We start from the raw sequence: 18,502 nt of genomic DNA, 5'->3' as shown, positions 1-18,502 counted from the left end.
TGAATTAATAGATCAAAATTCTTTTCGTCTTTAAATGAACTTGTAAGACATTTTCATATCTGGTTGGTGACCGATCTTATACAAGGTGTTTTTTTTTTTTATCAAACTCCCATGAAGAATTGACATAATTTAACTGAATATAATCATACTTGATATTTGTGTGTCCTAGGTAAAAAGTTATTTCTTAAGTTCTCTCCCAGATATGAATTGTTATAAAACAAGGAAAAGATTATAGAGGACTGTACATAATGTTTTTCAGGCCCAAGAAGGCGTTGGTCACAATGAAGTCTATCAAGGCGCTGCCTATGTTGCTTTTGTACCTTACGTTTTCTGGCGTCAATTCTTCACTTCCAGACTCAGGTAAGAGTTTTTGTATGACGCGTTAAAACTCACAATGTCAACAAGATGATGAATCTTTTTGAATAAAAGTATAAGGACAATTTATAAAATAAAAATTAATGTTTAAATCTAAATATTAGTAGTACATGTAATTATATTTCAATCATGGAAAAGCAGCAATCTCGTCAGAGTAATAAAAAATATATAAAATGTAATATAAAATGAAAGGGAGAAGGCCCACTACTGTATGGGGTAAGTCTAACTCTATACATGTATGAGTAGTGTTAGAGTAAGTCCACAGAGTTGATGGAAAAAATAAAGCAACACAAAATGGAAATAAAGGCAATTCTGTTTCCTATATTAATGTAAGGAAAAACGCTTTTCCACACAACAATACATGTATGAAAAAAAATCAAAATGTTTGTCAAAATTTGATTGAAAAAGCTTAAATTTATAAGGTAGATTTAGAACGTACATGTAGTAACATTAGAGCTCTAATTATTGAATGGTAAATTGCAATCATTGACAAGCCTAAAAAATATAAAAATGGAAAAATAAATTTGAAAATTTTTGGCTGAGAAGGTGTCCATGTCCCTTGAAAGGACTAGATTTACATGTAACTCAATAAAACTTGAATGGCAAACAATCAATGGTAATTATTCTTAGTAGGATTTAGTTATTATAAATAAAAAAAATTAGTAACTTGGTAGCTATTTTTTATGACATTTATATTTTAGTGTGTAAATCAACCCTGTGGAACGGTATAACGGAAACCATGATCAAAAGTTCCAATGCATTAGCAAGAAGTCTTGTAAATGCCAGAATTGATTGCTGTGCAAGTGAGTTTTATTAAACAGATAATTATAATAAATCTGCTGTTATGGACAATGAGTAAGGTAAATTTATCAAATGATACTCGAAAACAATGTTAAAATATCAATGGAAACAAAACTATCTAGCTATCTTCCAATGCATCAGGTAGAAAAGAAAAAGGTGGATGGTGTGGTAATTCACACTCCACGGATAACTGGATAGAGGTGGATTTCGATCAAGGTGTAGGAATACGTGGACTGGTCATTCAGAAACCAGAAGATGTCCACGCGGGTTATGTAACGTCAGTATCTTTACAATTTATGTTGAAGGGGTCAACGTCTTGGCAGTATGTATCTTCTGATCCAATTCAGCCACAGGTAAACCTGCTTGGTTTTTCAATGATGTGTAAGTTTTTCAATTTTTAAAAGAATCAAGATTTGTTTACGCGAACTTTAAACGTTTAGAAACTTTCAAATTTATATTGCAAGGCCGTAACTACCATTGAGGCAAGTGAGGCAAATGCCTCACTAAATTTTTAGAATTTTCTGAAAAGTGAAAAAGTGTTAAACTAAACTTATGAATTATGTGTGTCTTCCTGCTAAATGAATAATTTCAACTTTTGTTTCAATTTATGTAAATCGTTCATCTCGCCAGGTGCCTCAAAATCATTTAGAACGCATGTAAAATATAATTCAAAATGTTTGTTTTGTAAACTGTTTGATTGTTAAAACATCCCTTCTAAGAATTTCTCATTCATATTGAGACACCACTGGTTGCCAGTGGAGGGCTGCAAGTTTTAAATCTGCACTAGGCTTTCAGGGTCACTGAAGATGATTGAACAGTGAAATATCTTTTTGTGCCATCACTTACTGTGATATAGGACCTCGATTTTTACGGTCTCATCCGAAGGACCGGTCTACATCCCGCAGTGGGATTCGAACCCGCGATGTAAGGATCAACTCCTTATAGTCTGCGGCTCTAGAGCATACGACCATACGCTCTAACCACAGTGTCATGCGAGCGACAATTCAAAAACGTAATTACTTTCTAAGGTTAAATCTTTTATTTTCTGATAACCAGGTTTCAGGATTCCCCTCCTCCTGGAAACCCCACATCACTGGCTATCAGGTACTACCCTTGCCCCGTCTGGCGGGACTAGAAATGCCCAATGGCAACACCCTTACCTCACTAAAAATTGGAACCTAGTTACGGCCTTGTATTGGCAAGCAAAGAACTGATTCCCTTTTTTAATCTTTTAATATTTATTGGTAGCCTATTGATGCTCTCAAAGACAACAACACAGTTTCTACAACCATTACAATAAATCCAGGTCTTGTTGTGACCAAATTCAGAATCAACATCCTCCATTACCAGAAAAGTCCGTGTCTAAGATTTGACCTTTTAGGATGCAACAATTATGAAGGTATGATTAATATTCCGATCACAATGACTGATTGTAAACGTTGGGAAAGCATCATAATATGTCCACCTTATTTCAAATTCAGTTAATCTGATTTAGCTCTGTGTCCCAACACCTGTCTGAATGGAGGCCAGTGTCTGGCTGAAAACACGTGTGCATGCCCAAACAACTACAATGGAGCAAGATGCGAAAACCTGAGTAAGGGAACATAAATTAATTTTTATATCCACTTATATCAGTCATCCTAATTTTTTTAAGTTTCAAAATTTACAATATTAAAAAAAACCTATTGTTTATCGGGTTATCCAATATCTAATTATTTTCACTGTTTAACTCAATTTGATATTTTTATCTGGTAGACAGTTTATTTTATGAACATTTTATGTAAAAATAAAAAAATAAAAATCTTTTTAAAACAAGTTGAATTGATGCAACAAAAATCGGCCGCAAACAAAATTTAGCATTAAAAAAACATTCACAATTTTAAAAGCGTCCATGCAAGGAAAGCACTGTGGCAACGCACTTTGAAAAAATTACGCACTTTGAAAAAATGTTTCAAAGTGCGTTAATTTTTGGGACCAGCACTCTTAAAAAAGTTTTACTTAGTAGTCATTTTTTACTTGAAATAACAAAGATAAGTAATAGATAATTACTAAGCATTTACTTAAAATTTAAAATCAATTACTGAAATATATGTCAATTACTAGATTCAAACGTTTTACTTGATTTTTGTATTTTAAAGAATTGTTTTACTTACACACTAAAAAGTTTTACTTAGTAATTTATATTTACTTAAATTTGCGTATATAAGTTTTAACATAACTTGGTCTTTACTTACATTTTACCACTATTTACTATATAACTAATAATTTAATGCCCCCGTAAACGAAGTTTCGGGGGTATATAATTTTTGTCGTGTCCGTCTGTCTGTCTAGCTGTCCCTATGTTTGTCTGTTTATCTGCAGAAACTTTAACCTTGCCCATAACTTTTGATTTAGTGGAGCTATGACTTTCATATTTCACACGTGTATTCCTTGTAACAAGACCTTTCTCTGAGTATCACCAAATTTTACCTTGACCTTAAAGTTTGACTCACTTATACACAAAAAATCCAAACTTATTCTTTATCCAAATCTTTTGAACAGTAAATACCAGGACATTTATACTTCACATATATATTTTTTGTTGAAAGCTAAGAACATTCATTGAATACCAACAACTATGAAATTTTGACCATGACCCTGGAGATTTCCATCCTTGTGAAAAAAAAACTTTAACCTTGGCCATAACTTTTGAATGGTAAGGAATAGTGTTTTCATACTTACATATATGTAATCATTTTGAGAAGACCATTCAGAGGATACCAAGAACTTTGACACTTTGACCTTGACCTTGGAGTTTGACCCACTTTTAAAAAGCAAACCTTGACTGTATCTTTAAAAGGATTAGGGTTAGTGCATTCATACTTTACATAGTTCATCCTTGTGACAAGACCTTTCTTAGGGTACCACCAAATCTGTCCCTTTGTCCTTGACCTTGGAGTTTGACCTACATTTCAAAATTGGTAACCTTGACCATAACTTCTGAAGGGTTGAGGCAAGTGTTTCCACATTTCACAAATGTATTTTTTGTGGCAAGACCTTTCATTAGATACCAATAACCTTGACCTTTTGACCTTGGAGATATCAAGAAATCCCAATAATTTGAATTTGCATATAAGAAAAGTTTAACCTTTGCTATGTTGCCATACAGGGGCATAGGTGTTTCACAAACACATCTTGTTTGAATTGTATTAATTAATTTACTTAAAACAAAAATTTATTTACTAAATCAAGGAGAATTCAGATCAGTATTACTTAAATATGGTAGTCTAATCATTAATTGTCTGTGAGGAGGAGTTATCTTTCTTCTAAATATACCCTCATGTGAAAAAAAAGTCACACTAATAAAAATGCGAAATTAAGTACTTGAAATGTTTAACCATTTTTAAAATGGTCCTTAAAAAGATACAACTTATTCAATTTATAAGGCTTTCGAATTTGGAATCAAATGTTTTATTGTTATATATAATAAAATAATTACAAAGAAATTGGCAAAAGAAATAGAAAATATAATTGTTTCCATCAAAAGTAGATTTCTTCTATTAAACTATTCAGAGGGCCCAATTAGGGAACTCAAATAAAGAAATCTGTGAGTAGTACTCGCATGTCAGAGGGTCGGTACCTTGCATTGTTTCTGGTAAATAATGTCGATTTTAGTAAATATGATAAGTATTTTATTTACTTAGTATTCTTTTGAGTAATAATATTCTAGATTTTGATTAATTTCAGAATTACATTTACTTAGTAATAATTCATAAAATTTAGTAAATAGAAAGCATATTATCTCTAAATTAAGTAATAATAATTTAACAAAAATGAGTAGTTCATTAATAACTTAAAGTAATACAATTCCTATAATTTAAGTAATTCTATTGATACTTAGTAAATCATTTTATAAGTAAATGAATTCATCCTTATTACTAATCATGTTTACAATTACTAACTATGATAGTCTTTTACTTGCTATTCTGACTAAATGGATTACTAATAATTACTAGTTTTTCTTAATCTAATATCTTATTTTAAAAACAACAAGTAAAACTTTTTTTAGAGTGAGGTTAACGCACTTTGAAAAAAAACTTTTTTTTTCAAAGTGCGTTAATATGGACCATATTAACGCACTTTGAAAAAAAAATTCTGCATGGCTTAGTCAATATTCCTACAAATCTTAAGTATGATAACTTATCATTTGAACCTGATTTGATACTTTTTGTCCCCCGCTTGAAAAGTGTGGGATATTAATTTGGGTCCGTCCGTCCGTCTAGCTGTCCGTCCATCCGTCTTTCTGTAACGCTTTCGTTTCCACACGATATCTCGACAACCCTTTGGGCTTTTGCAATGAAATTTAACATAACAGAATCCCTGTGGCCTTAGGAAGACCCCTTTTGAATTTGGGGTCAAAAGGTCAACATTCAAGGTCGTAAAGAACTACGAACGATAGTATTATTCTTCCGCCTATCTCTAAGTCAATTCTCAAAAGTTAACATCTTGGAATGATTCTCAAAATTTTTATACATATTTATATGAATTTTCATAAAACCTTACTTATTTGGGATACCAAAGAGAGATAACTCTATAATTTTGGCAAAACTTGTGTTTTCCACTATAGAAATTAACGGAAAAATGAAAATATTTTTAAAACAACTCCCCCCCCCCCCCCCCCCCCGTGAAACAAAAATTCCTTTTTACAGATAATATGGACTGTCATTTTACAAATTTATGCCAAAGCTTTTTGTGTTTCACGGGGGGGGGGGGGGGGCATATGTTTATAGACAAAAAACGAAAAAAATGCTTATTTTTCACCAATTTTAAAGCTATTTAAAACTAAATAATTGTATTTTATTAATTTATATATGCTTTATTTATTTGCGTAAAACATGAGAAAAGATATTAGATACATGATAAATGAACAATTCCTATGAAAATATCATGTAAGTTAAATACCTGGAGGTTAACAGAGAGAATATCAGATATGGTATCAAATTAACATCGAAAAGCAGACAGGTACTTAATATAATTAAATGTAATTAATGTTATTAATATTCTGATTTTCCTGAAAATGAACATAAATAGACTTTGAGATTTAAAAGAACAAAATTTCGATTTACTACAGACTTCCTTGTACAGTGCTTATACTGTATTTAGAATGCTCTTTTTTCCAAATATCATTGACACTTAAGTTTACGAGTTATAGAAATAGATACATCTGGGTGGGAATGATAAAGAGTTAAGCTGATGGACCTTAATTCAGCCAGTCTTTTCTTCGTTGTCCGTTTCTAGGTTTTCTTCAATCCATCAGTTTTTAGAAAGAAAAACATCAAAGTAAGGGCACCGCAAAGCGGAGCATTCCTTCCCAAAAAGCATGTTCAGTAAATCAAGGCAGCATTTGACATCGATCGCGATACAAATTACGTCAATTCCACACAGATAAAAAAAACATACACATAAAGTAATAACACACATAATCGCATCACTATATCCCATCATACGTTGCGAGGGGGTAATACTGTTGTCTATTTCTAAAATATACATGTAAGTCTAATTCCTTTTGTTTCATGAAAATTTTTTCAAAGTGCGTTAAATGTTTACATGGTGTAAAATTATGATGTACAGTCTTAACGCACTTTGAAAAATTTTTTCAAAGTGCGTTGATTTGGTCCCAAATTCAACGCACTTTGAAAAAATTTTTCGAAGTGCGTTAACCTGGTCCCAAAAATTAACGCACTTTGAAAAAATTTTTCAAAGTGCGTAATTTTTCAAAGTGCGTTGTAACAAAGCACGTCAAGATATTCAAAGGCGAAATAGTTGAATAATTTTTATTTCGGGCTGTCTTCAAAGCAAAATAAATAATTCTTAAGAATTAAATAAATACACATTTTACCGCATTTGCTCATAAATAGATTATAATAGATTGATGATGTATAAAAAATGGCAGTGCAGTGAAGTAGAATCGATTTTGAAAGGGGGGCAGCCAGAGAATTTTTTTAACCTACTCGAGAAAACTTGACAAGGAAAAAAAAGGGAAACTGCCTAAACTCGAAAAACCTATTTGAGCTTCTCACTGTAACTTTAAGGGGGAGGGAGGCAAACAGCCTTCAATGAACATTTAAATATTTAGTATAAAAAAGTTAGGTTTGAAAAAAGGGGGCAGGCCCCATTCCCCCTGTTGCTACGTGTCTGCAACGATGGATCATTGATGAATGATAAGAATCTATTGTCATCAAAATGAAGATGAACCACGTGCTTACAAGTACCCCGGATCTTGGTCACATGATATTGACCATGGTTTCTGCAGAGTATGCTGCAAAGAAGCTGTGGTGCAAAATGTAGAAAAATATCTTGGTGTCATTTGCAGCTGTAGAGCATGTTCAAAACAATTTTTACTAGTTGAATTTTTTTTTTCAATTTTTATTCAACATGCACTTTTATCATGTCATTATTATCCGGAAAGTCATGACAATTTCCTTTCATATCTTACACACTCCCAGGCTGGGGAGTATCTATTGTTAACTCTTCAGAATTTTGGCTAAGTGGGAAGACACCCTTTTTATATTACCATAAATTATCAATTATCTGATGAGAAATGACAATGAAGTTGAAATATAATAAAAACAATTAAAACTAAGTTTAAAGCAATTTTTTAAAATATTTTACTCATGATTAATTTACTTGTTATCATTTAAGAATTATTTTATTGAACTTATAAAAAATAACGTCTCATTTCCCCATGTGCACTTTCTAACACAACCACAACCCCATTATAAAAAAAACAACATTACATCATTGGCAATAATAATTTTTGATGAAAAGATATTAACCTTGACATGACCTTGATCTTTTAATGAAACGGTCAAATATGCAAGTAATGTATTCAATGTCAGTGACATTGTCTTCTTGAATCTTTTCAAAAATCTATATTCATATAAAATTAAATTAAAATAAATTAGATCTATATTAATTTTTATAAAAATGCTAAAAAATAAAATGTATTTTTTTTAAATTTCTAAATATGATAAATACGAGAAGAATATCTACTTAAATCCCATTTTAAAATGTTTGATTTCTGGTAAATATTTGATTATATATGTACATTCAACTTCATTCCATTTTCCTTTCTATTTCAGTTTCAAATCCTGGTGAGTATCTTTAAAGAGAATAAGTCATAAAACACAATTGAATCGTTATTTCTTTCAAGTAGCAAATTCAAGTACCGATATAATTATAATTCACTTAAAATACACAAACTCAGAATATTTTACAGTGTGCAGTACTGCCCTTGGTTTGGCTAGCGGGGCCATTACAGATAGTATGATATCTGTGTCATCGTCAGCAGCGGGGAAAACAAAAGACAAGGTCCGATACAACTGCTGTTCAGGTAAAACATCAATGTTTTCTATAACTATTTATCTTCATGTTCTACCTATAAACAGAATATTAAGAGAAATCGATGTACCATACAGGAGAAGAGAATGGAGCATGGTGTCCAGCGTCCAGTGACCATCAGCCTTGGCTTGAAGTCAGACTTCCTAAACCTATGGCCGTGTCTGGTTTGAATTTTCGTCACCCCAGTCAGAAAGATTCGCATACATTCCCCAGCATGTACATGGAGACTTTTGAACTGAAATTCATATCTGCGATGGATCCCATCAAGGAATGGCGTAGCTTTCATGAGGTAAACAAATAAGCATCATTGATCAGTTAATAATGATACGTTTCGATATGGGATGCAGGCATATGATGAGATAACACCTTTTTATTTCTTTAGCACATACCCTCAATTTACAACTCAACGTTATACTACAATATCGGATTGAATCCATACATTGTCACAGATGCCATTAGAATTTATTCAGAAACATACTATACAGCAGCTTGTTTTAGAATGGAGGTTGTTGGATGCGATCCAGCAGGTTATAGTTCTGATTTTATTAGTATTAATATAAATAGTACGGCTTTTCAGTAGAATAATATTTGGTATAAGCATACACCTTTTCAAACTCTACATACACTTAAAAAATAGTTTTGACTATATTGATTTGTATTTGTTTACCAATACAATTCTGCTTTAACCCCTTCACTTCCGTACCCGTACCGGTCAAATTGACCGGTGGCGCGTTAAAACACGACTTCGCGAAAATAAGATCTCCGTATCTATTTAATGGTAGCATGAAGGTATATAAACTATATATCATCTTTTTGGAAATTTTCTCTACTTTTAAAATATCTAAAAAGATTATGTCTTGATTGCCGGTATTTAATCGATTTTACGTTGTAAAGACAAACGTGACTTTTTGAAAATGGCGTAATTTTCCAAAGCGATTGCCGATTTTCCAGACGATTGACAATTTTTTCCTGTTTAACTTTATGAAGAAAGCATGGTATGTTCTTAAAGCATATTTTCTCTACTTTTAAAATATGTAAAAATTATTGTTATTACTTTAAGGTATATTTTAAAAACAAGAATTTTCTTGCACTTATGTGTTTTTTCTCGGTTTTATTCGTAATGTTTAAACAAAGCTCAGTTTTACGTTTATTTCTGTGTTGAAATAGGGAAAACAAAATAAAGCTGGTAAAAGTGGAGAAAATTTCCTTTCCAACAAGCCCTTACAGACCTTCTTACGCTCGGTATTTTCTTAATTGCGATAAATTGAATTTGTGACCTTCGCATAGTTTTTATGGAAAAATCGGTCAATATTTACCATGTAACGTCAAGGTCGATATTGTTGCGTCTTACTCGAAACAACAAATTCTTTTATAAGACTTTTTTGACCATTTAAATATATATTTTTTACTGAAATAAATGCATAATACAAAAATACATTTAAAAAAACAAATATTTACTATCGTTCTTCCTTTTGTGTGATCGAAATGAAATGTCAATTTATTCATCCACATGTAATGATGAAAATTTCATGTAGTGATGTACAATGTTGAGAAAAATTGTAGATTCCCTAAACGTCGATCTTTACTTAAAAAAATCAGATTTTAATATAGTTGTATCTTGTTATATTGTATACTTAATTTGCAAATTAATTAGATCTATATTAACACGAAATATTCGCATTTATAAATAAATACAACTCATCACTGTATGAGTTGATACGAATTGAAATAACCACGTGTTTCCGCTATGGTGGCAGTAAACAAACAACATGATGGTGAAATCTGAACGTCAGTTTTCATGATTATTTCACGACGAAGATCATCACATCAATGAATCAAATAATATGGACATCCTTTGGTATTAGCAGGTGAGAATACGTGTATATTGACTGAATAGTTTAAGTTTAAAACGCAATTAGTTCACGTTCAAAAGAAAACTAAATGTAGACATGTACATGCACTAGATCTTCATATTTCAGTGTGCGTATTTCGTATTGTTCAGCCAATTTTGTGTTGCTTTTGAACTTTGATGCTTTTGACAAACACTCATAAGTTCAAAGTAAAATCAAAGTTGCCATTATATATATATATATATGTTTATTCACCAATCAAGGGCCCACAGGGGGCATGAACAATTATTACAAAATGATAACATTGATTACAATTCTATATTAAGGATAATGTAACATGACTTGTGATTAAGTTTGACATTGAGAAGTGCATCACCACACTGGATCAAAAGCATAGAAACCATAGAATGATAAAAGAAAACACAATTAAATAAAAATGATAGATATAAGGTAAATTAAAAAAAAAAAAAAAAAATAGATATAAGGTAAATTAAAAAAAAAAAAAAAAAAAAAAAAAAAAATCTTGTAGTAATGGCAGTACTCTAATATAATACTAGTGCATCTTGAATACAAAGGGCACCAGGGGATGATACCTCTACACAGCCAGTCTGGCAAACCTGTACCCTAAGTATTGAAGATGGTCATTCAAAAAAAAAAAAAATCATTTAAGTATTAACAGAAATAGTAATTTCAATTAATAAGTACTTAGCATATAATTAGAAACTTAATGCAAACTAATCTCTTGGAGTTAGTTCAATAGATATTTGACATATGCATACCCACATACACAAACACACACTTACTGTTACACAAATCCATGCATACAAAAATAATAATTTATATACAAATATATGTATGTATAGTATATATTATAAACATACACTTATTGTTACACATATCCATGCATACAAAAATAATAATTTACACACAATTATATGTATATATATATAAACAAATGGTACTATCCTGTATAAATGTAAATCTGTGATCTTGAAGGTAGCATACAATTAATGTAAAGAAAAGGTAACTTGGATACAGAGGGTACCAGGGGACGATGCCTCTGCACAGCCGATTATACTGGCAAACCCGTACTCTAAGTATTCAAGACACCCATTCTGACTGATTCTGTACATTTAAGAAGGGAATGAGGGGACACATTAAATTTCAAAAAAAAAAAAAAAAAAAAAAAACCAGGTTTACTAATACTTTTCATACTTCAGCTCTCATAATCATTTTACTGACTTGAATCAGTATTTGCACATCCTCATTAGTCATGAGCCAATTTAACTTATTTTCACTGTCCAAGTTGTGGAAATTCTTACAGGAATTGTTTATTAATTCATACAAGACTTTTCTTTCATCCTTAATGTGATTACATGAAAAGAGAAAATGTTTCTCATCATCAACTGTTTTGTTATTGCATCTATTGCAGTGTCTTTCTTCTCTAGGAATACCTATATATCGACCCCTTTCAATATTAAGTCTGTGAGCTGATATGCGAAAACGAGTAAAACTTCTCCTCTGCTCAAAATTCTTAATTAAATTAAGATACTTTTCTTGACCAAAATTTTGTTTAAAAGTGCTATAGCATCTCAGCTTTTTATCAGAGTGTGATTTAAGTTGAGAATTCCACTCTTGTATATAATATCTAAATAAACAATCTTTAAGTTCACGTTTGAATTTGTGCATTTTGACTGAAGTTAAATCACGAATACCCTCGATATTGGTAATAAGAAAATTAATGGAGCTGTACCAAGAAGGGATGTTTTTCTCAAACAATGATTTGGATTCACAATATGCATCTTTTAAAATTGGGAAAGAATGGCCTAGATTTTCAAGCCTATACCAGTACCTTATCATTGATCTTACAATGTCAAAGTGCAGGGGAAATCTACCTAAATCAGACAATACAGCAAAATTAGTTGCAGTTTTATGCACACCTAGTACTGATTTACAAAATTTCAAGTGGAGTTTTTCACAGAATAAGTTGGAGTATATTTTATCAATAGTACAATTGGGTATGCTATTTTTTTTTGTAAATGGATTAAAACAACCCCAAACTTCAGATGCATACAATAAAATAGGTTTAATTGTATGGTCAAAAATATGAATAGTGGTTTTAACCTCAGGATTCAGGGAAATGAAATTTTTCCTGAGTTTAAAAAATGATTTTAATGCTTTTTGATAAAGCTGCTTTTGAGCAAAGGAGAAAGAACCCGAAGAACAAAATGTCACACCTAGATATTTGTATTCAGACACACATTCCAGTTCGACATCATCGAGGTAAAATTTTGTTTTGGAGAGTCTACCTGCTTTGTTAAAAACAACTATCTTTGTTTTAGATGTATTTACACAGAGACACCAATCGTTACAGTATTGCTGTAGAATATTAAGTTCTTGTTGTAAACCTTCCGCTGTGGAGGAGAGTAGAATTATGTCATCAGCATACATCAAACATTTAACTGAATTTGAATTTAAATAAACAGGGTCAGTAGCTGAGTTCAGGTAATCTGGAAGATCATTAATAAAAATTTTAAATAAATTGGGACTGAGATTGTCACCTTGCTTCACTCCCAAAGTTATTGGGAAAAAGTTAGTAATCTTATTATCGACTCTGACACAGGATTTACTTGATGTATACATACTTTTCACTACTTCATAAAAATTTGTTCCTACCCCTATTTTGAGGAGTTTAATTTTGATCCCTGTGTGTATAACAGTATCAAAGGCTTTTTGAAAATCAACAAAGCAGGCATATACTCTACCATCTTTAGTATTACAGTACTTATCAATAATTGTCTTGAGTATATACATATGGTCTGATGTTCTTGCTTTTCGAGTGAAGCCGATCTGATAATCACTTATTACATGATGTTTTTCTAAAAATTCATCAAGTCGAATGTCTAGTATTTTATTGAATAACTTTCCTATTGCATTTGTAACTGTAATGCCCCGATAGTTGTTTGGATCAGAACTATCATTACTTTTATAAATAGGAATAATGTACCCAGAAGACCAAGGTTTTGGATAATATCCAAATGTAAGGCAACAGTTGAATATTTTATAGAGACATGGTAGTAAAAAAGTTTGACTACATTTGATCATATGGTTTGAAATATTGTCAAGACCTGGGGCTTTTCCATTTTTTAATTTTGAGATAGCATTTGAAATTTCTGCTACAGATATATGATTATCAAGTTCACTAAAACATTTACTTTTTTCCAGATTGGTAAGAATATTATCAAGCTGTGCCAGACGTTGAGCATACTTGGGTTTTGGTTGGTTTAGATTTTGGAAGTGAGAGACCCAGGTGTTTGGATCGATTGCATCCGAGCTGTTCGTGTTTTCAGTACCTTGCAGCTTATCAATAAGATTCCAATAATATTAAATAGATAGTTGTTTTCAGTATGTGTGTACCAGTGTGTACATATACCACTTTCACTTTGAATTTTTAGGGTGCTGGCAACATATGCAACAATACTTTCATCTGTGAATACCCACTTGCTAAGCCCACCATGATCTACGAATGCCAATTAATATGTAAGGACACCAATGAACAGGTAAATTTTTGTTTTGTTGTTGAAAATTTCTGTATTTCTAAAATTTCAAAAAATAAAGTCAAATTTCATTTGTGTCATTCTCATGATAAATCATTCATACATTCATGTTTATAAACATTTGATTTATATTTTGAAAAATAAGTGTTTGAAACACATAATACTTATGATGCTTGATTATTCATACAAACACATTATTTAAACACGTAATATCTATTTGAATGAATGCCGAGATATGAAACAAGCTGTTTTTATAGACTGCTGTTGTATTTCCAATCTGCATAAAGTTTGTGGTTAGAATTTCCATTTTCTCATTTTTTCAGACACTTTCCAATTATCGTACATCATATATATGGGTGGTCAAACTCACTGGATGGTTTATCAACACTCCCATGCTCACGAACAGCCTTGCCCCAGGAATTTTGCCCTGAAGTAACATTGCAGTCTATTGTCTCCCTTCTTTTTACAACCCTGGCAGCCATGCAGGTATGCAATCTATGAAAGCCATGAAGGGACATAGAATTTTTAAAAATTTATAAAAGTAAACCGAGTTCTCGATTTACACAATCCATTCTCTCGGATTGACAATCTGTTATAACAAATTGCCAATTCATATTCTCACAGATTATCTTCCCTCAAATTACACAATCCATTATCTCAGATTGTATAATTCATTGACATGTTCCCTCGGAATGTAAACCCTTCCCATGATTTCATTAAAATTATTTATCCGTACATATCGGATATGGTAATACATGTTTAAAGAATAGAGTATTGTAGTATTTTACATCCAACCTTTTATTACATATTACCATATTACCAAAATGAAAAAATAAATGAACATTTTCAAATCCATATGCTAGTACTGATATTTGTACAACAAAAAATCTTAGAGGTTTTTGGTTACGTGTATATTAAGATAATTGAAAGTCCGATATAGTAAAGTGAATATGGGTCCTGTGTAATCATAATATTTCTAAAATAAATATACGTTGAATTAGTTATGAAAGAGGTTGGAAATGACCGGTTGCTGAAACAAAATAAAAAGAAGTGAACGCACTAATTGATTAAAATAGTTGGATGTATCTGTACATATATATATGTAATAAAATTCAAGAGCACAGATTGCCAAAATCATAGGACTGACGTTGTAACAAATCGAGATCTCGAATTATTAATCTGTGAAAACAAATTAGCAGTATGTAATTCGAGATCTCAAATTATGAATCAAGGGGGCGAAGTAGTAATCTGTAAGATCAGATTGTGTAATTCGAGATCTCGAATTATAAATCGAGGGAATGATTTAGTATCCGTGGAATTGGATTGTCTAATTTGAGATTTCATTTTCTACTTTTTTGAAAAATTGCTGTGTCCCTTCATGGCTTTTGTAGCAATCTAATTAAAATTAGATCTTCCATCCACTGCCAGATTTTTTTTACATATTGCGATAGCGTAAACAGAGGTCTGGCTTTAGCAGATTGCCATATATGCTATTTGTTTTAGTTCAGTAATTTTACCATAATGGTTTACTACAAGGTTGTTGAATTATCAGTCCTGATACATTGACTTAACAATATCATTTAACTACTTGAATCACACAATAGATGCAATCTTAATTTTAAAAGGAAAATCAAATAAATGTAGTAATTTTAGCATTCTTAATTTTATTTATAAATGTAAATTCATATACACAATGGCATGTATCTGTTTCAAAATATTTAAATCTTTTACAGGATAGAAGCTGATCACTTGAACTTGAAAGCAAATTATAATGTCTTGGACAAGTCAAAGAATTTCCTCCAGTCTTACAGAGAAGTAACAGTTGATAAGAGAATGGTGGACACAAAGTAAAAGTGCTCTTCAACATTTTGTTGAAGATTTCAGTCTGATTTGGAATTCATCTTGCAATATATCTGGATTTGTATATTTGGATATAAGCATCAAATTTTCAACTTATTGACTAAGCAGTTTTGGGCTAAATATTGCCAATGCTATTTATTATTATTATTTCCCTCCAAGATAACATGTCAAGTCTTTATTGTACCCCTTAAGCTCAGTTATACCAGAAAAATCTTGTAATGAAATCATTTAGTTTTTTTTTTCTTGTTAGATTAAATCCATGAAAATAAAGATTATTTTTAATGGCATCAAGAGAATGGATTTCTTGTTTAACAAAAAGATTGTATACATGTTTTGCTAGGGGTTTGTAAGAAGCAGACCAGAATTCTTTGCTTGCAAATTTTGTCGTTCGCCATTTTTATTACGTCAACTATTAGATGATTTATCCATGTATGAAGCATTTCAAAATTGATATTTACTTACAGTTTAAAGCAGAATTCTGTACTGATATGACCTTGACCCCCTGAAGAACAAGAGTGTCAAGGTCAATTTTTTTAATACAAAAATGTTCTTTCATCTTTATGGCCCATATATATCTTACAAACAATATCATGAAATATACAAAAAGTGTCTAGAATGTGTCCAGAATGTGAAATAACAAACATGTATATAGCCAAAACCTTTAAAATGTTGTTGCTTAGCAACCACTAAAAGGTCATTAAACAGATATTTGAACTAAAATGATGCATGGATATTGCAGTTCTGATCCCTTTTTGAGAGTATATTCAGAATTTTCCATTTCAGCATCCATTGTGTAAAATTATGTCAAGAATATTGAAAAGTGTTGAAAAAAGTTGATGAAATTGTTGCACTTATTTGACCTTTGACCTCCTAAAAATAGATCTAATGAGGTCAAACTTTAACACAATTTATCTACTGTATGTCCCTTGTAATTTTATGACCTCACATCTAACTGTAATATGTGCTTGGATGCATAAATGTATCTAGATTGAGTAAAAAATGAAAATTTCTGCCCGAAAATTAAAGAATTCTGCGTTGCTTAGCAACCCCTTTTAAGTAGTTATATGCAGAATTGAAAAAAAAGTTTATGTGTTTTGTGTACTACAGTATAATGCTCTTTTGTGGGTATATCCCAAATTTCCTATTTCAACATACATAATACTTAATATTTAGCTTGAAGATTAAAAAGTATCAAAAAATTCCATAAAATTTTGCACTTAATTGACCTTTGACCTCAATTTTTACTAATAAGGTCAGTGGTTGAGCATCTAAATAGTCATAAAATATCATCTCTATGTAATCCCCTTCAAAATGGTATGAATTATGCCTAGCTTTCACCTAGGATAAAAAAGTTAGAAGTAATTTAGTAATGACATGTCAAAAGGCCTCCAAAAACACGTAAAATGCGCCGGAAGAGAAAGGGTTAATAACTTGCATTATGTTTATATTGTAGGTCTTTGTAGTAGATATTTCTGTAAGAACGGGGGGACATGTATTGGTGTTAATGGTTGCAAATGTCCTCCTGGATTCTATGGGAACAGCTGTGATAAACAAAGTAAGTTTGCTTACTCAAGTAACAAATTACTTCAATTACATTCAAACGGTTGAAAGAGTAGAAACATGGTAGCTCCAAAAGAGTGCCGCTCTTTTCTTTACAGCTTCAAATATGGTACACCTTAATTTGGGACTTACACAAATCATACAGAATGTTATTCACACAAGCCTGCACACTACGTTTAACATTCATGGAACTGCAACCCTTGTAAACAGTGTTATTGGAAAGGCGATAAACCTGACAGGGAACAGTTATATAACAGTCAACAACACGGGATTTAACGCCTGTCTTAAGGACATTGACACGTGTTCGTCTGGTTTTACTCTTGCCATTAACGTGAATCTTCATCAACTCACTGATAACACATACATTGTATCCAGTGGCGGAGACCTTCAGAATCACAAGGGGATAGCTCTCTTCTACCAAAATAATAAACTACATTTTGTCGTTACAACAACATCTAAACAGTGGATCGTATCGGTAGCAAATACCTTGACCTTGAATGTCTGGCACAAAATTGAGCTCTCCTGGAGCCAGACATCCGGGTCTTTACTTGTCATTGATAATAACCTAGCTGGTTCTGTAAGCCAACCCCAACCAACAGTGGCTCATCAGGTCATGCCGCTTACAATAGGATACGGCTATCATCATCAGGTGTCCATCTCTATGACCGTCAGTGGAGTGCAATCTTTTGATTCTCATAGGGAAAACCTAGTGATTAATGGATTAGTTACTGGTAAGTATTAATAATAGTTCTTATTATTTTAACTGAAAAAGATCAGGAATTAGCTTATCATATTGAAGAGTTTCCCTCAAATATATTTTAGCTCCTACATCAACCAAGGCTCAACAAACAACATCCACTGCTAATCCTACAACGAAAACAGATAAGACAAGTAAGAACCTTGGTATGAGTAATGACTGAAACTTAAATTTTTCACCATCTATGATATTTAGTGCCTAAAACGTCTATACATCCAAAACAAACGCACATTCACATTTTTATGTTACAGCATTTCTGTCTACATTGACAACCCAAGCTGCTGGAAACATGGTCGGCTCTACAGGTAAAACATTTTCATATACTAAAGATTCCTCTCAGAAATTTATTTAATAACTTATTT

General features: G+C 31.7%; 1 protein-coding gene and 1 long non-coding RNA gene across 2 annotated transcripts; both read left to right on the top strand.

Annotated features, from left to right (window-relative positions):
- Positions 1-257: 257 nt before the first annotated feature.
- Positions 258-18,477, top strand: LOC134253176 (uncharacterized). Its single transcript, XM_062735689.1, has 11 exons — positions 258-360; positions 1,077-1,182; positions 1,322-1,529; positions 2,425-2,575; positions 2,672-2,770; positions 8,423-8,548; positions 8,634-8,845; positions 8,939-9,083; positions 17,277-17,378; positions 17,482-18,114; positions 18,206-18,477. Exons 1-11 carry the CDS (start codon positions 282-284, stop codon positions 18,301-18,303), a joined length of 1,959 nt encoding a protein of 652 aa, XP_062591673.1. The 5' UTR covers positions 258-281; the 3' UTR covers positions 18,304-18,477.
- LOC134253170 (uncharacterized) lies at positions 13,797-16,620 on the top strand. The gene is made up of 3 exons (XR_009989080.1): positions 13,797-13,966; positions 14,287-14,449; positions 15,697-16,620. It is a non-coding gene; the product is annotated as an uncharacterized LOC134253170 (long non-coding RNA).
- Positions 18,478-18,502: the final 25 nt, after the last annotated feature.

This window comes from Saccostrea cucullata, unplaced genomic scaffold (genome assembly GCF_032062105.1).
Source record: "Saccostrea cucullata isolate Sc308-1 unplaced genomic scaffold, CSIRO_AGI_Scuc_v1 ctg3909, whole genome shotgun sequence".
Classification (NCBI taxonomy): Eukaryota; Metazoa; Mollusca; class Bivalvia; order Ostreida; family Ostreidae; genus Saccostrea; species Saccostrea cuccullata.
This window is presented reverse-complemented; position numbering and strand designations above follow the sequence as displayed.